A 21,236-nucleotide genomic window follows, 5' to 3' on the forward strand; every position below is an offset into this window, starting at 1 on the left:
TTTTTGTCTTCCAAAACTTTTAGTCTTGAGCATACCCGAAATAAGGGTAATTCCAGAAAATATTTCATTTGTGTCAAGAACACTGAAGGCAGTATTATATATTCCTATTACAAAGTACACCAGGACTAACTCACAAGTAACAACACCAGGAAGTAAACAAGTCTCAGCTTTCTATCCATGAATGTGAAAAAAACGTCAATCAAGGTTCAAGAATAGACGAACGCTAGACTAGTGTTAAAATGGTAATTACTAAATGAATTTGAAATGGCATTATACAGGCATTTAGAGAAGATATTTTTTAATTGTGTGTAATCTGTGTTGTTTAAAATAAGATATGTTTAAACCAATAGATTGGAACATTTCTGTTGACTAATCACACACTGACAGAAGGTTAAGCTACGACTGTCCTGTCAAAGAAAGCTTAGTCTAGAATCAAGAATTTTGCTATGAAGAGGATTGGGGTTATAAATGGATTCTTAGGGTTGATCAAGTCTTTTAAAATGTGCTATCTTATATCTCAAGTTAAAAAAAAAATCAGTGGTTATTTCATAGTGTTTTTCATTTCTTAAAGAATTTAATTTTAATATTTATTATTGATGGTTTATCAGATTTAAATCCTATTTTTATACCCCCACTTTAAAAAGGGGGGGGTATACTGTTTTACCTCTGTCTGTCCTTCTGTTAGTCCGTCCGTCCCATGAACATTTTTCGTGGCATTTTTCTCAGGAACTACAATACAAGGATTTCTGAAATTTGGTTTCAGGATTTATATAAGTCAGCTATACTGTGTGATGCGTTTTCAGATTCATTACTCAACAACTTCCTGTTTTCCGAACACTTGCATATTTTTACACTATTTATATTATCCACTTGCGGCGGGGGTATCATCAGTGAGCAGTAGCTCACAATTTCACTTGTTGTTTTTGCTCAGTTTAGATTTGTTTATAACAGCGTGAAAAATCTAAAGACTTCATCCGAAGAGTCATGGTAAGATGACTTTTTATACAAATTTTGAATTAACCATTCATACTATAAGTGACATGCTAGCACTGAGATTGCAAAGGTTTCCCACATACAGAGATTTGAAAGAATTTAATGTCAAAATTTCAATATAGGAAAAATATTTATTGAATAACAATTAAAAATATGAAAATAACACTATAAATCTTTTCTGCATTGTGATTTAGCTTTTTGGTGTCCATAGTCTTAATACTGAAACTGCAGAAAGTAAAGATTTGATTAGATGATGAACATAAACTTGAGACTGACCTCAGATCTGTCATGCCCTAACTATAGTAAGAGACTGAATTGACAGTTGTGTTATTATAATGAGTGATTCTTGATAGAGGGAGCCATGATAAAAGAAATAAAATACCCTGTAGTATAATGACCATAGATATTCCTGTGGGATTATGAATGTGATATCTATCCTGTAATACTGGAACATCATTGGAAACCCATGATTAACCTGGACAAATTACTGACTAGACCACTCTTAACAGAACAAATTGTACAAAATGATTTCATATTCATCATCATTCTTAAGATTATTAAGATAGAAAAATAGAAAAATAGATGACATTGATCTACCTTATAGAGACTTCTAAATTGTGTTGTTTTGTTATCCATTTATTTTTAATTTATAAATTTTATGTTGTTTCAGTCCATATGACAAAAATACAATAAACATTTTGAACATATAACTTCGATAATTAACTCTGGTTTCAATTTTTTATTATAATTAAACAATAAATTGACGACATTGGTATCTATATAGCGTCATCTACTCTCAATTGCAAGCGTACAGATCCATGATGATGTTTTTTATTTGTTACAAGTCCATATAATAGTTAAGTGTTCAATTTTACCGTATTTCCTGTCCAGTCAATTATCTGTCATATTCATTTAACGGTAATTCACATCGTAAAGTTGTTTTTCTCCTTTCATACAAATGTACTATCCGTGTCATAAAACTTAGTAGGGTTCAGTACCCTCCGACTGCCAGTGTTTATAACCACACTATCATACATTATATATTTGAATTGTGGCTCAGTCTTCTTCCATTTGCAGAATATTTTAATGAACACTTTACGGAATCGTTTACCAAATAAACAGTAAAGAATGAAGTTTATAGCCGAATTAACCACGACCATAAGATTACTCATGGTTGTAAATCTTATGTAATGTATTGAACAGTGCAATTGTCCTTTTTCAAATATAGTCCAGAGGATATTGTCTGCTATTGATGGTAATTGACAGACTAAGAAAACTATGATGACCGCAATTAACATTACCGTTAAATTTGCTTCCTTAGAAGCAGAAGTACTCATCTTAATCCTTGCATTTCTAGCTACTTTGACTGCACGAATTAATTGGATGTTTAATACTGCAAGAAAAGTAAACGGAAGCAGAAACATTGTAAAAAGATTTAGATAAATGAAATACACTTGGCGGAAAATTTCATTGGTCCCAATTTGTGTAAGCTGTATGTTTGGGAGAGTGGTATTACTACTGGAGTCAATGTACTGTACAGTCTCGTATTCTAAGAATCTCGGTAAATTGTAAACCAATGATGAAACAAAAATCAGACAAATCACTCTTTTTGTTCGGGAAAGTGTACATGTATTTGCTGCTTCTAAAGGTCTGCAGACGGCAATATATCTTTCTATTGTAAACGCCATTGTGGTGTAAATTGTTCCAGTTTGAGCAAAAAGTGCCACAGGATAACAGAAGGGATGCATGTACATATAAGCATAATAGTAATCCTCAAGATCTCCCTTTGCTAAATAAATCGTAGGAATCGCTAAAAATAGGGACATCGACAACAGTACAATTGTGTCGTAAATAGCAAGCGAGATGAGATAATAAGATGTTGAGTTCTGCATGATCCTATGACGTAACACAATAACGGACAGGATGTTACCTATAATTCCATAAGCAGAGATAATATTGGCCACGATTCCCCATGCATAGAATTGAAATGTTTTTGATTCTGAAGTATCACATATGCCAACTGTGTCACTTGTCAGATTTGTAATATTCTGCTCCATATTGTCAATTCTGAAAATATATATGATTATTTATTAGCATAACTGGTAATTCAATAATTTATAATTTGTTGCTCTAGTACCTGTTAAAAATACAAATACATGTGTACCTTTTTATCAAAATATCAAAATGGATGCAAAATCATGTATTGTTAAAATAATGCAAGAAGAATCAGTATAGGAATAAATAACACAAAAAAAACACTTTAAACTAAAGATGTTGCCTCTATGTATTACTTTTTTTGGTTAATTTTTGTTTTTATGACACATATCCTATTATTATATGATATACGAGCTCAGTAGATAGAAATCAACCTTCATGCAAGTGCTTTTATACAGATTTTGATTGATTTTGGAACATTCAAATACAAAATCAAAGATAAATTTTGGTCTGTTTTTTGGGGGGTTCTTTTATCAACTCAATGTTCAAGCAGTTACAGACTTTGCATAGACTTTTAAAACCCAGAAATCGGTCAACAATTAATTTTATCTACAGAAGATTGATGTTTGTCAAACACAGATCATATATTAAAGTACATACATAAAATTGAGAATGGAAATGGGGAATGTGTCAAAGAGACAACAACCCGACCAAATAAAAAACAACAGCAGAAGGTCACCAACAGGTCTTCAATGTAGCGAGAAATTCCCGCACCCGGAGGCGTCCTTCAGCTGGCCCCTAAACAAATATATACTAGTTCAGTGATAATGGACGCCATACTTATTTCCAAATTGTACACAAGAAACTAAAATTAAAATAATACAAGACTAACAAAGGCCAGAGGCTCCTGACTTGGGACAGGCGCAAAAATGCGCCGGGGTTAAACATGTTTGTGAGATCTCAACCCTCCCCCTATACCTCTAATCAATGTAGAAAAGTAAACGCATAACAATACGCACATTAAAATTCAGTTCAAGAGAAGTCCGAGTCTACATAGTAGCTTCTGAGTTTCTGAAATGTTTTATTTATCCCAATCAGCATGTTGTTATGTAAGTATTCATTGATACTTTTTCCTGCTTTAGAATTAATCAAAGTTGGTATGTCCAGCTTATGATAGGTTTCAATAAACATTAAAAGTTGATGAAAGCTTACAAGAAATATATTGATTTATGTTGCTTAGGCTTTTTTTTTAATTAAAGTTTATTCAGTAATCAATCTGAAACAGCATCTGTTTCAAGTTATAAAGGATGGTTACTAATTTTTGCTTTGTTTCATTGAATGAGTAATAAGATTTATTTCAGAGATTTATTTTTTAAATTAGGTCACAATTTGTTTTTTCTCCTTTTCCACTATTCATGGTATGAAATTAGGTCAAAACTTATTTTTCTCCTTTTCCACTATTCATGGTATAAATTTAACTTCTTTTTTGATTACTCAAATAACAATGCCACTTGTTTTTCACTTGTCCTTGTACAAAATCTACTTATCCACTCTTCTTGTGATAGATTCTGCTACTAGGACAACTATAATCCCACTCCTTTTATGAGCAATCATCTCTTTATCATTCCTCATATTACAAATTCATCTCATCTAGCTTCCACTACAAATTCCACTTGTCATACATCTTTCATCTTATAAATTATTTTTCCCTTCTATTACATATTCCGCATGCCTCCCTTGCTCATATTACAAATTACATATATTTTACACTACAGATTCAACTTTACAAATTTCACTTCTATTTCACTACAAATTCCACTTTTATTTCACTACAAATTCAACTCCTCTTCCACTACAAATTCAACTTCTATTTCACTACAAATTCCACTTCTATTTCACTACAAATTCCACTTATCTCCAATTACAAATTCCACTCAATTTTACACTTTTAATTCCATTCCTCTTCCACTACAAATTCCACTCCTCTTCCACTACAAATTCCACTTCTATTTCACTATAAATTCCACTTCTATTTCACTTCAAATTCTGCTTCTATTTCACTACAAATTCCACTTCTATTTCACTTCAAATTCCTCTTCTATTTGACTACAAATTCCACTTCTATTTCACTACAAATTCTACTTCTATTTCACTACAAATTTCACTTCTATTTCACTACAAATTCCACTTATCTCCAATTACAAATTCCACTCATCTTTCACTGCAAATTTCTCTCATTTTTCACTACTAATTCCACTCATCTTCCACTACAAATTTCACTTATCTTCCACTAGAAATTCCCCTCATATTTCACTATTATTTCTGCTCATATTTCACTACAAATTCCACTTATCTTCAATTACAAATTCCACTCAATTTTACCCTTTTAATTCCACTCATCTTCCACTACAAATTCTTCTCATATTCCACTATAATTTCTGCTCATATTCCACTACAAATTTCACTTATCTTCCACTACAAATCCTAATCATCATCCAGTTTTCATCCTATGATTAATATCATTTTCTATTATGTAAGCCACATATTTCACACCTGATTGCTCTGATATTAATTTTCAATCTTTCTTTAGGAATTAATGGGCAGAATCTGTCTTCCATATTTAACAAGTTTAGCAAATGCAACTGCTATATGATGCTATTTTAGATTTTATGTCGCTTGAAAAAAGATTTTCATAAATGCAACATGTGACAGATGTATGACACATTTTGAAATTAAAGTGATGAGAGACCACATTCAGATTTTAATATTGAAATCAACATTATAACCTTATTAATAAAAGTACATTTTACTGTTGAAAGGCATATCCTGATATTTTTGTTAAACTTTCCTGTACTTTAAAAAGACATTTCAAAACCGTTTAGAAAAACAAAACCTCAAGTGTCTTGAAGAATGAAATGTTATTAAAGTACATAAAGTCCCTAGTCAATTTGATAAAACTCAATTAAATAGTAAGACTATCAGTTTGTATCCCATATGTATTGTAAGGAGGGGAAACAAACGTAAATGGGTAATTTCTGTATAATTGTATAACGTAGTTCCAAGTCATGTCACAGGATCAGTTAAATTATATTTTTCACATGATATAAAGTAATTAAAAGAATTTTTAGGTTGTTTAATTTAGTTAGACCCTAGATTCCTTGTAGGCATTCACAAATTATACTTCAATTTTCCTAATTATTACTGTAATTTACCACAGTACTTATTTTCCAGGGTAATTGTTAGATTTAGAACTATTTTAGATTTTATATTCAAATAATTTAATTTTGAAAGTAACACGTCTTCTGATTGGCTGTGATAAATTTTTTATCAGCTCATAGACATAATTTTGTCATTTGACTGTGACGTCATCAACGTTTTTTCATGATTTAATCCTCGAATATAAAATCTAGAATTAAATTATAAGAAATGACTGAAATATTTTTCTCTCTCTATTCAAAATAACATAAGAAATGTGGTGCACACTTAAAAATAACACGCTACATGTTATTCTGTGTGCACCACATTTTTTATGTTATTTCTACATAGACAGAAAAAAATATTACAATCATTCCTTAAATGTACTTAGTAAACATACATTTCTCATAAGCAAATAAGCAGCAATTACAAATTTTCTCAAGTCTTTGATTTGAACCAGTATATTTTAAAAGTTATACTGTAAATTCAGATATAATTGCGATGGTTTTATACATGCATAAATGTGACAATTGCAAGTGCCTAATAAACTTATATTCAGATTTTCAGTAGTGATTTTCCTTCACAAAATGTTTGCAAATTGGATGTTAAACATCTTTCTGTGGAAAACTACCTGTTGAACAGAATTGTATGATATACCTGTTACTTGTATATAGTTCTAGAAATCGTCAACTAAGATGGCATTGATTTTGGTTTATGTTTCATAGTGCTATTTAACCCATATCCAAATAGGTATAATATTCCTGTATAATTAATACATAATCTCCTTGATACATTTAGGAACTTGAAGCTATTTTAAAATCTAATGCATCATTGAAAATACATTTTGAAGCATAGATTTTCTGACCTTGATGTTTACTGAAAGCTTCAGTTTCATCTGGTTTCACAGTATATATGCTGTTACAGTAAATAAACTCTTTCATCACTAAACAGATCTGTTTGCCTGTATGATTGGCTGTTAGTCTTGTCAGATATTGGGAACAATGATCATTACTACACACATCCTAACATAATTTTATTTATACGTATAATAATTTTATAACAATTTTTTGGTACAATGAAAACTAACAATATTTATGTTTTTAAAAATTAGGGACAGAATGATATGAAGTTTGACAAGATCTAAATAGCTTTTTTTTTAGGAAAATATATTTATTGTATTGTGATAAGGAAATATTTTATGCATGAAAATTCAAGAACTTGATTTTGAAAGAAAAATGTGCATCTTAAATGAAAGGTATATAACATTTTTTTTCTTAAAATAACTTTTAAATGTGGGAGGCTCTTGTTTTTGAACCTGAGTGTGTCTGTCAGATATTATAGATCTCCAGCAGTTAACACATAGATAGAACAGAGTTTGTCAAAATTGCACCACATTTGTATAGTTAAGGACCTTGTATTTTTTTAATTTAATTTTCCATAACAAAACATAACCTTTGCTGTTAGTAGGTAAATTCAAATATGAAAATTTGAAAGATATGTTAACTTCATCATATACTTATACGATCATATTATACTTATAGGTTTATTAAAGAGAAAGAATCAGATATCTCATTTTAATATAATAATGAACTGGACTTTGGTCTGTTTGTTTTAACATTTGCTACTTAGATTGGATTAATATTGTTGATATATAACACTATCCAATTCTCACAAGTTGTTAAACCAATTTCTAATATTTGTGAACATCTCTGTTGCCATAGAGGAAATGTATGTCTTTTTAAACTTTGAAAGTCATCAATGACTTAACCAATAGCCAATGGAAATGTTGCATAACTGTTTCAAGATACTGGATAAGCCAATCAAGTTAACACATTTTTCATATCACTTTTGTTTACACTCTGTGCAGTGTGATACCAGAAACATTTCTGCATGCAAGAAATAGACCACAACCATTAGAAAAAAATGTTTAATTGAGATGAATCTTGTTGAATGTACTTGATATTTTATTATTCAAGTTGCTCTTGGTTTAATTGCTTTCCAGTGCTCTGAATGGCATGATGTATCTGAACCTAGTTGATTAATAAAAGATTAGAGATAGAACTACAAGATGGCCTTGGGTCTTTGCATTTATTGAATTAAGGATCATGCATTCTTCTTACAGCTTTCAAGATAAGTTCCCAGTTTTAATTAAGACAAGATTGAATGAAAATAAAAGTTAAGGAAGACATAACTTTTTATTAAGTAATCAGGTGAATTTATATGCTGTCTTTTGTTGTGATTTGGGGGTATTTAGGTAATTAAGTGTAAGGAAAATGTACTACCGTATTGAATATAGATTTTTAGTAGAGTTTAATATGTGAAATGCCTTTGCCAACAAAAGCATATGTTATTAAGGCTGGATTCTTATGCCTTACTTATAATATTATACCATGCAGCTAAGGGGAATTGTGTTTCAGTCTGTGTTTCAGTTTTTATGCCCCACCTACGATAGTAGAGGTGCATTATGTTTTCAGGTCTGTGCCTCTGTTCCTTCGTCTGTCCTTTCATTCGTCCGTGCGTCCGTTCACCCAACTTCAGGTTAAAGTTTTGGTCTAGGTAGTTTTTGATGAAGCTGAAGTCCAATCAACTTGAAACTTAGTACACTTTTTGCTTATGATATGATCTTTCTAATTCTAAAGCCAAATTAGACTTTTGACCCCAATTTCACGCACCACTGAGCATAGAAAATGAAAGTGGGAGTTTCAGGTTAAAGTGAACATGGAAAATGATAGTGCGAGTGGGGCATTTGTGTACTTAGGACACATTCATGTTTCATCGTTCGTCTATTCTTGTTCCTCCATCCATCTGTCTTTCCCGCTTCACTTTAAAGATTTTGATGAAGTTGAAGTGTAATCAACTTGAAACTTAGTACAAGATTGAGAATGGAAATGGGGATTGTGTCAAAGAGTTAACAACCTGACCAAAGAGCAGACATCAGCTGAAGTCAAACAATGTGTCTTCAATGGGCCAAGATAATCCTGCACTTTGAGGTGGTCCTCAGCTGACCCCTAAATAAAAATAATTACTTGTTCAGTAAAAATGGACATCACACTAAACTCCAAAAAATATAAATGAACTATTTTATGATCTTTCTGATTTTAATGCCAAATTAGAGTTTTGATCCAAATTTTACAATCCACTGAACATAGAAAATGATAGTAGGAGTGGGGCATCCGTGTACTATGGACACATTCTTGTTATTAAGGTTCTGTTATGAGAAGTTTATTTTATTGCTTTGAACTGTAATATTAATATACATTTGTTATTCATTAAAACCAAAAGTATTAGTATACAGTTTTTGTAGTAAAAATTAAAAAAAAACAAGTGTATAGTAAAACCCCAAAACATCACCAAATCATGGATAATAGATTTATGAAAGGGTACACTAGAACTTATAATTTAAGCAATATACATATTCACACAATAATGTAATATTATTTTCATCTTGGTGCCCAAATATTAAAAATATCCACAAACTCTACTAGTTTGACCTTTGTGTGAACTTGTTAGCTGCGAAACATATATTTATTTTTCATCAGAGCTTGTATGTAGCTAATTTCGACTATAAACGTTTATGGAAAGTCTTTTTCTATTAAAAAAATGGATATTGAGTATAAAGTCTTGTTATACATATAATTATATTGGCCTTAAACATTATAGAATGTGAACATTAATGAGAGCTAGATAGCTTTTTTGTTACTTTTCTAACAATTATTTGTAATGAAATAACTGAACAATGGACATTACAGAAATAATTAGATCTGATACTCAGAGCTTTTTATGATGCTCCACTTAGGGGCATTATGTATTTCGGTCCATGCTTCGTATCCCATTTCAAGTTAAAGTTTTTGGTCCAAGTACTTTTTGATGAAGTTGAGGTCCAATCAGCTTGAAAACAATTTTTTTCTGAAAAGTCTTTCAACTTTTTTTACTAGTGTAAATTGCTATACTTAATTATGAGTTTTTCCTGCATGTCACAAATAATAAGTCAACTTTATCTAACCAGTTTGTTTATAGGATTGTCTTAACTAAAAAAAAGCCTACTTAAAACAGAAAAGTTAAGTCTTGTAATTACTATGTCATGCAAACCATTTAATATTTCAAATAATATTTATCAGTTTACAATTCAATTGCTCTTTCAAAATATTATGAATATTTTCTGCAACATTTTACTCACGTTTTTGTTATCATTTTTATATTGATGCTTCATGTACTTTAATTTAATGATTTTTTCCATTTGTTTTGTAATTGAAGTTTCCAGTTATCCAAAATTTAATTTACATATTTTGTGATGCCATATTTGATATTTAAGGTTTGCCTACAATTGCATGTTATTTTTCCTGTGGAATTTTTCATGTAAAATTTACCAGATTTGTCTTATAAGAAAATTTATCAGAAATCTATCAACATAGTATTAGATTTGTAGAATGAATGAAATAATTTATAAACATGATGAAAGGTTACATATAGCTTCCTATTTATAGTACAAATCTTTAATATTAATGAATAGAACATGCATTTTCGTAGATAATATTTTATTAAAAGTGGCACCATGTATATTTTTCTGTAAGTGGATCTATAGGGAAATAAACCAACCTATACACAGCATGCAAAAACAATTATACAAGTATCTAGCATCTAATTTGCCTGAAAACTTGACCCAAGACATGTATGCTAAGTAAAAGTTATTGTAACTCTTTGGTCGGTTTGTTCAGTCTCTTTGAAACATTCCCCATTTCCGTTCTCAATTTAACATGTATCTTAATTGGCAAAAAAGGGAAATAATACCATGAATACCACATTTTCGATCCAAGAACAAGGTGACAACTACTAATTGCTAGAAACTGCAAATGGCAAGAAATTAACTTTTTGTCTTATACTGGAAGATAAGAATACATGGGAAAATAAATGGTTATATTTAGGAAGGTACTGGAAGTTAGAAGTGCCATATGAATGCTGCTAGTGAGAATGTCAACTCTTGTTTGATATTGCCAGGTAGTAAACATATACATTTGTGGATAGATGAAAAGCCACTTTAATGGCCATTGATAATCAAAAATGTCTTTAAACAAGTAGAAAAATGTACTTTTATGTTGTTAGAGAATGCTTGCCATAAAACAAGAAGAAAATCCACATTAATATTCTAACAGAATCAATACCCAATGGCTATGGACAGATGAAAAATGTTACTTGGATAATTATAGTAGCAACTCTTGGTGGCTGAAGAAGACATGTTGATAAATACATTGACATTGATATAAATGATAGGAGTTCAACTCTAGGTGGCCATGCAATTAAATAAGTTAAAGAGTTAGTTTTGTAATAATAGGGATCTCAATTTTGGGGGCAGAAGACACTTGTAGAGTAGACATTGATATACATAATATGATCTCAACTTTAGTGGTCAATTGGATAAATTTACAATGATACAAGAGAAGTAATTCTTTGTGGCCTTGAAATTTAAGTTAATAAAATACAACGAGTTTGTTTTGTAAATTATAATAGAATGTTTCAGCCCCTTACAATGTACCTAAACAGACATGGGGAGGACAAATGGTTATGTGAAGTACCTTAAGCTACAGACTATGTGTAAAACATACCATCTTCATTATTAGGGATAATTGAATTCTTGAAATTGAATTTGAATCTGTATCCATGGACCTCAAACTCTATGACTGAGAACTGAAGTGCTTTTTAATTTTGTATAGACCGTCGGTGACGTAGTTGAACTCAACTTGAAAAACAACCCTTTACTAAAACCAATCCATTGAATTCAAAATTAGGTTTGATAAAAAAAAATGGAAAATTCTAAATTTGATTATTCAAAAGATACCTTAACTTTTACTATTCTAATAAAATATAAGGAGAAAAAAGTAATGATTTATCATCTAGATGTGTTTTTAAGTAGTATAAAAGTCTTTCTGATAATGTCAACATCAGAAGAGAAAGAGACTTGGTGACTTATTAGATTCTGCAGTTGTCAACATTCTCAATGTCAATAATCTTATCTCCAATTCCATTATTACAGAAAATTAAATAAAAAGTTTATTGGTTTATATGATTAAATTTGATTTCCTATCAATTTTATTTAGTTGTTAAGACCATTTCTTTTTGTCTAGTTGAGAGATAAAATAACATATAATGTTTGATTCGATGCATCTCCAACAGCTTACTTCCTCTTTGAAGGTGAATCTGATGCTGAGATAGATCATTATACCGTGGATTATCCACGACTTCAAACAAAACTGATTAAAAGAATGATATAATCTGTTAATGATCGTGTAATTTTTGAAGTGGTAATTTTTGTGATGTCGTAAGATTTTTAGAATTTTAAGATAGATATGAACATGATAAACAACTCATGGATGTTATTTGTCTTCTCATCTATACTCTCCTTTTATCCTTTTGAACTTATTGTCAAAGTTTTTTAGCCTTAACAATTGTAATGAACTTCATGACATTGTTGTTTTTACAGAAAATATTTATTCCTGAAGCAATTTTTCTTAGGTTTGAGAATAATTATGATATTTATTAACTTAAAGAGAAACTTCCTGAAAGGAAAAGAAAGGTCATTGTATATAAACTTTTATTCCTCTTAGAATCATTTTGCACTTTACAACAATTCCTAAAAGTTTTCTTCATTGTATGAGTTACTGTATTATGGATGGATTCAATATAGTACAAACAAACTCAATTAAGTACAATCTGGCTCAATAGAGCATTAGCCTGCATAATATTATCAGGCTCAATAGAGCATCCTGCATAATATTATCAGGCTCAATAGAGCATCCTGCATAATATTATCAGGCTCAATAGAGCATTAGCCTGCATAATATTATCAGGCTCAATAGAGCATTAGCCTGCATAATATTATCAGGCTCAATAGAGAGCATTAGCCTGCATAATATTATCAGGCTCAATAAAGTATAAAACTGTTTGATAAAGTAAAGACAAGCTCAATAAAAGACAACCATGCTCAATAAATTATAAATCAGCTCAATGAAATATAAACTAGACCAATAAAGTATAAACCATATCAAAAACAGATAGCCAAGCTCAATAAAGTATGAAACAACTCAAAAACAGATAGCCAAGCTCAATAAAGTATATGAAACAGCACAATTAAATATAATCAAGCTCAATAAAGTATAAATCATCTCAATAAAGTATAACCCAGCTCATTAAAGTATTTACCTGCTTATTAAAAGATAACCAAGCTCAATAAAGTATAAGCCAACTCAATAGAATATAGCTAAACTCAATAAATTAAGTTTGAACAGCTCAATAAAGTATAGTACATCTAAAAAAAAGTATAGAACAACTCAGAAAAGTATAAACCAGCCCAATAAAAGATGACCAAGTGCAATTAAGCCTAATCTGGCTTTAATAAAGAGTTATCAACCTAAAAAAATACAAGCTTTATAAAGTATAAATAACATATACATGTACTTATTTATTGCAATTTAATTCAAGCAGTATTTAAGTCTTTGAACATTCTTTAAAACTGAGTGTCTTTTTAGCTCACCTGGCCCAAAGGGCCAAGTGAGCTTTTCCCATCACTTGGCGTCCGTCATAGTCGTCCGTCGTCGTTAGCTTTTATAAAAATCTACTGGGCCAAATTAAACCAGACTTGGCCACAATCATCATTGGGGTATCTAGTTTAAAAAATGTGTGGCGTGATCCCGTCAACCATTCAAGATGGCCGCCACGGCTAAAAATAGAACATAGGGGTAAAATGCAGTTTTTGCCTTATAACTCAAAAACCAAAGCATTTAGAGCAAATCTGACATAGGGTATAATTGTTTATCAGGTCAAGATCTATCTGCTCTGAAATTTTCAGACGAATCGGACAACCCGTTAATGGGTTGCTACCCCTGAATTTGTAATTTTAAGGAAATTTTGCTGTTCTTGGTTATTATTAGCTCACCTGGCCCCAAGGGCCAAGTTAGCTTTTCCCCATCACTTTGCGTCCGGCGTCGTCCCTTGTCCGTCTTCGTTGTTAACTTTTACAAAAATCTTCTCCTCTGAAACTACTGGGCCAAATTGAACCAAACTTGGCCACAATCATCATTGGGGTATCTAGTTTAAAAAATGTGTGGCGTGACCCGGTCAACCAACCAAGATGGCCGCCACGGCTAAAAATAGAACATAGGGGTAAAATGCAGTTTTTGCCTTATAACTCAAAAACCAAAGCATTTAGAGGAAATCTGACAGGGAGTAAAAATGTTTATCAGGTCAAGATCTATCTGCCCTAAAATTTTCAGATGAATCGGTCATTCCGTTGTTGGGTTGCTGCCCCTGAATTGGTAATTTTGTGGAAATTTTGCTGTTTTTGGTTATTATCTTGAATATTATTATAGATAGAGATAAACTGTAAACAGCAATAATGTTTAGCAAAGTAGGATTTACAAATAAGTCAACATGACCGAAATGGTCAGTTGACCCCTTTAGGAGTTATTGCCCTTTATAGTCAATTTTTAACCATTTTTCGTAAATCTTAGTTATCTTTTACAAAAATCTTCTCCTCTAAAACTACTGGGCCAAATTAATCCAAACTTGGCAACAATCATCTTTGGGGTATCTAGTTTTAAAAATTTCTGGTGACCCGACCATCAAATCAAGATGGCCGCCACAGCTAAAATAGAACATAGGGGTAAAAGGCAGTTTTTGGCTTATACCTCAAAAACCAAAGCATTTAGAGCAAATCTGACATGTGGTAAAATTGTTTATCAGATCAAGATCTATCTGCCCTGTAATTTTCAGATGAATCTGACAACCCATTGTTGGGTTGCTGCCCCTGAATTGGTAATTTTAAGGAAACTTTGCTGTTTTTGGTTATTATCTTGAATATTATTATAGATAGAGATAAACTGTAAACAGCAATTATGTTCAGCAAGGTAAGATTTACAAATAAGTCAACATGGCCGAAATGGTCAATTGACCCCCTAAGGAGTTATTGTCCTTTATAGTCAATTTTTAACAATTTTCATAAAATTTGTAAATTTTTATTTACATTTTCCACTGAAACTACTGGGCCAAGTTCATTATAGATAGAGATAAATGTAAGCAGCAAGACTGTTTAGTAAAGTAAGATTTACAAACACATCACCATCACCAAAACACAATTTTGTCATGAATCCATCTGCTTCCTTTGTTTAATATTCACAAAGACCAAGGTGAGCGACACAGGCTCTTTGGAGCCTCTAGTCTTGAATATTATTATAGATAGAGATAAACTGTAAACAGCAATAATGTTCAGCAAAGACAGATTTACAAATAAGTAAAATGATCGAAATGGTCAGTTGACCCCTTTAGGAGTTATTGCCCTTTATAGTCAAATTTAACTATTTTTCGTAAATCTTAGTTATCTTTTACAAAAATCTTCTCCTCTGATACTACTGGGCCAAATTAATCCAAACTTGACAGCAATCACCTTTAGGGTATCAAGTTTAAAAAATGTGTGGCATGACCCAGTCAACCAAACAAGATGGCTGCTGTGGCTAAAAATAGAACATGGGGGTAAAATGCAGTTTTTGGCTTATAACTCAAAAACCAATGCATTTAGAGCAAATCTGACGTGGGGTTTAATTGTTTATAAGGTCAAGATCTATCTGCCCTGAAATTTTCAGACGAATCGAACAACCCTTTGTTGGGTTGCTGCCCATGATTGGTAATTTTAAGGAAATTTTACTGTTTTTGGTTATTATCATGAATATAATTATAGATAAACTGTAAACAGCAATAATGTTCAGCAAAGTAGGCTTTACAAATAAGTCAACATGACCGAAATGGTCAATTGACCCCCTTAAGAGTTATTGTCCTTTATAGTCAATTTTTAACAATTTTCATAAAATTTGTAAATTTTTATTAATATTTTCCACTGATACTACTGGGCCAAGTTCATTATAGATAGAGATAATTGTAAGCAGCAAGACTGTTTAGTAAAGTAAGATTTACAAACACATCACCATCACCAAAACACAATTTTGTCATGAATCCATCTGCTTCCTTTGTTTAATATTCAAATAGACCAAGGTGAGCGACACAGGCTCTTTAGAGCCTCTAGTTTAACTCTTCTGGCCTGAAGCTCTGAGTGAGCTATTTTCATCACTTGGTATTCTGTCTTCCGTTGTCAGCACTCTCGTTAACATTTTACATTTTTAACTTCTTTAGAGAACCATTGAATGGATTAGAACCAACCATGGTATGAATGTTCCTTATGAGATGCTGACCAAGTGTTGGTACTTTGTAACCGATCCATCATCCAAGATGGCTGCCAGCAAGTGGCTTAGTTTTACATACTAATTTTGGTTAAAATCCTCCTGATGTTAAGACTATGAATTTTAAATGATGTGATGAAACATCAGTTACATATTAGATCTTGTTGTAAATCTGTTGCATGATTTTATTGATTACATAATTGCTCGGAGAAAATCCTATCATTTGTCCATTTGATTTTTTGACCATATATTTCTATGTAGAAAAGTCCGTTTAATACTTGACGTTAAAGTCTAATGTCACCACTTTTTATATGTTATCGTAGGCTTATAAAACAGAAAAAATATATGCTGAGTTTTTATCTTCGGAAAGCAATCTAACTGTAATTGTCAATGTTTCACAATATATTAGCCTTATAATGGGTTATATTTGTTAGACTCTATGTCGAACATATACTCAGGAACATAATCATTATATAGATGATTGCATTTTATACAGACTTCATTATATAAAGTAAGAAAATTTGTTACTCGATAATCAAGTGGAATTATCACAATAAACATTTAACTTTTCATTTTAAACTGAAAGTATTTTTGAAAAAAAGAAGACAGGATACCATGGGGTTATAAAAAAAACATAATTGTAAAGAAATACCAGTAGAAAAATTGTTAAAAGAATACAACTGGCACAATATTTATGTAGAAAAGTATGCGCAAAATAAACTCCACCGAAAACATGCAGGTTATTTCAGCTGTTATGGAAGAGTGAAAGGCTCCTGTTCCATTTAAATATTACACGTGTGGAGCAGGATCAGCTTACCTTTCCGAAGCACCTGAGATCACCCCCAGTTTTGGTTGGGTTCATGTTGTTTATATATAGTCTTTTGTTAAAAAGAAATTCTAGTAATCTTTCTCTTCTCTGTTTTTTACTTGTTCATGGTAGGAAACTAATTGTGAAAAATATTAAAATTTCATTATTGAATTTAGAAAATGAAAATGCATTGTTAGTCTTTAAAAAAGAGCAGTGATATTGTTGGCTTTTTTCAAAACTACCTCTACCCTTTTTTATTGGGAAATCATGCTTCATTTTCATCAAATTGGGAAATTTAAAATAAATCATGAATTTGACTGAAACTTCAATTTACAGACCCATTTTCAAGAGTCAAACCCTGCATTAAAATAAGACCCCATTTTTTCAGTGATGATACATATATAGACCCTCAAATGTGCATATATAGTCATTTTAGACAAGAAAATTGTTTAAATGAGTGTTTTTCAGTTTGTATTCATGCACAATTACTACTGAGACTGTACTGTTTGGGAACAAAGTTGTCTTTTTGGGAATAATTTTAAGCCATTTTTTTTCAAATTGGGATTTTTTTCCAGGGGAAAAAGCCTTTATTCTCCTCTAATTAAAGGCAAACAATATCACTAAAGAGGCATTTAAACTCATGAGTAAAAAACAAACTGACAACAACATAGTAAATTTCATCCTTGAGAGATTCACTAATGTATTTTGTCTTCACGGTAATACATTTTAATTGTATTGTTCATATCTACTATAAACTTTCAAATTGCAAAGGAAAAAACTGCAACAATTACAATCCTGTTATTTATACTTTTTTCAACTGTATTAAAAAGGTACACCTACTAAAAGAAGAAAATTGAATCCAATATTCTTGTTTCAAAAATGTTTGATGTTTAAACTTTGACATTCAAACTTAATTTCTATCAAGTTATAATTGGTTAAGTAGTATAAGAAAAATAAAAGACTACTGAAAATGGATGATTTCAAAGATTAACTTATGACTATTGTAAGGACTTTTTGTTGTGTTGTGATTTCTTCTTCTTTTTCCGAATACGGGAGTAGACTCCTAGGTAGGACTGTAAAACTTCCCAGAACTTGTGTGCTATGTACATATGGACTTGATTTAGCAACAACAAGCAGTTTTCATTTAAAGAAGATTTTTGCAATTGAATTTATACAGGTAAATTTTGCAGTTAAAGAAAGAGTTCAAATGCACACAAACTTTGATAAAAGAGAAAAATTATATGTTTGGGTAAATAAAGATATATGCAGTTTTTGTTTTGTCATTTACTAGTATTTTATATAAGTCAGATTCTTGTGCTTTTTGAATTAATAACATTTTTAAAAAAAGTATGTTTTACTGTGCTTATTTTAGTGAAAAGTTAAACAAAATGCTTGAAAATATGAATGATGACATTAATTTCCTTCGAAATCATTTTCCTGCATTGAAAAAAAAGCTAATGTATCCATCAAATCAAATGCAATTAGAAACTAGCCAACTGTTCAGACAAAACACATATTTAGTTTTCATTTGTTAAATTTAAAAACAAATTAAGTCTTCTATTTTAATTAATTAACTCATTGGGTAATCAATTATCTTTCTATTAAGTTCTGTAGCAGTCACATCATAATGACTGTTTTCTGTTATTACTACATAATCATAACAAAATATAGTAACAACCAGACATAGAGAATCTTATTTTTTCTATGCTTCACCAATCACCACATTCATAGTTATCTAATTGAAAAATGCATTAATTTCGCTTAAGATATGAATAAGCTTTTGATATCTGTGAAATGAAAGAAAATTTAGATAAAACTACAAAATTATATCACATATATTGTCATAATATTATTGTATACTCTGTAACTACTGTTCTCTGCTGTCTTTTGTTTGTCATATATTGTATATATTTTCGTTTGCCATAGCATGTATATGCTTCTTGCAAATAAAGTATTCATTCATTCATTCAAATAATAATTCAACCATGCATAGCTGTAAATTTACTTATACCTTAATAAATCAAAGCGGTAAAAAGTGAAGAATTGAAAATATATTAACATGGTACTTACAGTGTGATGTGTTTATCCTTTATTTAGTCAGATTAGTATTTCTGTATATCCATTTATTTTCTTTTTAACCAATATGATGTTTAATCAACTTTAATAACTGTTCTGCTTTATCCATTTACTCAGTATTAGATTTTCTTAGAAGAAACATTTTTAATCAAAACCAATAAAAAAATTGTAAGACAATGTACTGTATGTTTCACTAATCCGAAATGAAAGTTATTAAGATAGGTAATAATTATAAAGAGAATACTTTGAGTATTTGGTATGGATTAAATCAGTAATGCAATCGTCACCGGTCTTCTTGTCAGCTATTGGCTAGGAACTTTTTACTGTGCTGTTATGGAGCTTTCATTTATTTTGTTATTTTATTATTTTGTTTATCAGTTTCTAGAAAGATATTTTGCAAATAGTTTTATTGTGAAAAAATAACTTAAAAACATTATCCTTTTATGGAAGTCTTTTCTATTTTGGTAGGCAAATTTAAATTTAAAGTCAATGTTTGTTTTGTGAGTAAAAAAGTTTGGTGAAATGTGTTTAAATTTAATGATAAAAAAAAATTGATTGAAAAAGTAACTTGACAAAACATAGTTGTTTGAGATATTTAGTAATTATAGAAACCAAATGATATGAGTTTTTTTGACAAGTAGTTTTTATGCCACTTTAGATAAACTGTTTATCTTACTTCTCATGTTCAGGTTACTTTATTCTCTTATGTGTTATGTACATATAACTTGATGCTCTTTTTTGTTATGTACAGATAACTTAGTTCTCCTAAACATATGTATTTCTTTGTTCTCTTTCTTGTCATAATCATAGAGCTTGGTTCTTCTTGTTGTGTAGAGATAACTTGGTTCTCTACCTTGTCATGTACAGATAACTTGGTATCTCCCTTGTCATGTACAGGTAACTTGATTATCTCCCTTGTCATGTAAAGGTAACTTGGTAATCTCCCTTCTCATGTACAGATAACTTGATTATTTCCCTGTTCATGTACAGATAACTCTATTATCTCCCTTGTCATGTACAAGTAACTTGATTCTCTCCCTTGTCATGTACAAGTAACTTGGTTATCTCCCTTGTCATGTACAGATAAATTGGTTCTCTCCCTTGTCATGTACAGGTAACTTATTTATCTCCCTTGTCATGTACAAGTAACTTGGTTATCTCCCTTGTCATGTACAGATAACTTGATTATCCCCCCTTGTCATGTACAAGTAACTTTGTTCTCTTCCTTGTCATGTACAGATAACTTGGTTCTCGTCCTTGTCATGTACAGATAACTTGGTTCTCTCCCTTGTCATGTACAAGTAACTTGGTTATCTCCCTTGTCATGTACAAATAACTTGGTTCTCTCCCTTGTCATGTACAGGTAACTTGGTTATCTCCCTTGTCATGTACAAGTAACTTGGTTCTCTCCCTTGTCATGTACAGATAACTTGGTTCTCGTCCTTGTCATGTGCAGATAACTTGGTTCTCTCCCTTGTCATGTACAGATAACTTGGTTCTCGTCCTTGTCATGTACAGATAACTTGGTTCTCTCCCTTGTCATGTACAAGTAACTTGGTTATCTCCCTTGTCATGTACAGATAAATTGGTTCTCTCCCTTGTCATGTACAGATAAATTGGTTCTCTCCCTTGTCATGTACAAGTAACTTGGTTATCTCCCTTGTCATGTACAGGTAACTTGGTTATATCCCTTGTCATGTACAGATAACTTGGTTCACTTCCGTCATGTACAGATACCTTGATTATATCCCTTGTCATGTACAGGTAACTTGGTTGTCTCCCTTGTCATGTACAGGTTACTTGGTTATCTCCCTTGTCATGTACAGGTAACTTATTTATCTCCCTTGTCATGCAAAGATAAATTGATACTCTTATCTTGTACAGATAACTTAGTTCTCCTAAACGTTCATTTTACTTGGTTCTCTTGCTTGGTTCTTTTTGTCATATACAGGTAACTTGGTTCTCTACAATGTCATGTACAGGTAACTTGGTTCTCTTCCTTGTCATGT

General features: G+C 31.1%; 2 protein-coding genes across 2 annotated transcripts in view; one reads left to right on the top strand and one right to left on the bottom strand.

The window, feature by feature from the left end:
- The window catches only part of LOC134721855 (leucine-rich repeat and coiled-coil domain-containing protein 1-like), a 98,400-nt gene that overhangs the window by 28,473 nt on the left and 48,691 nt on the right, over window positions 1–21,236 (top strand). The gene's annotated exons all lie outside the window — the stretch shown is intronic.
- On the bottom strand, window positions 1,790–3,054 carry LOC134721853 (FMRFamide receptor-like). The gene has a single exon (XM_063585109.1). The coding sequence runs from the start codon at window positions 3,048–3,050 to the stop codon at window positions 1,944–1,946; it is 1,107 nt and encodes a 368-aa protein (XP_063441179.1). The 5' UTR covers window positions 3,051–3,054; the 3' UTR covers window positions 1,790–1,943.

Source organism: Mytilus trossulus, chromosome 6, assembly GCF_036588685.1.
Source record: "Mytilus trossulus isolate FHL-02 chromosome 6, PNRI_Mtr1.1.1.hap1, whole genome shotgun sequence".
Lineage (NCBI taxonomy): Eukaryota > Metazoa > Mollusca > Bivalvia > Mytilida > Mytilidae > Mytilus > Mytilus trossulus.

What these genes read in the sequence shown, in the direction of transcription:
- LOC134721853 (XM_063585109.1), bottom strand. Translation starts at nt 3,050, where the DNA reads ATGGAGCAGAATATTACAAATCTGACAAGTGACACAGTTGGCATATGT.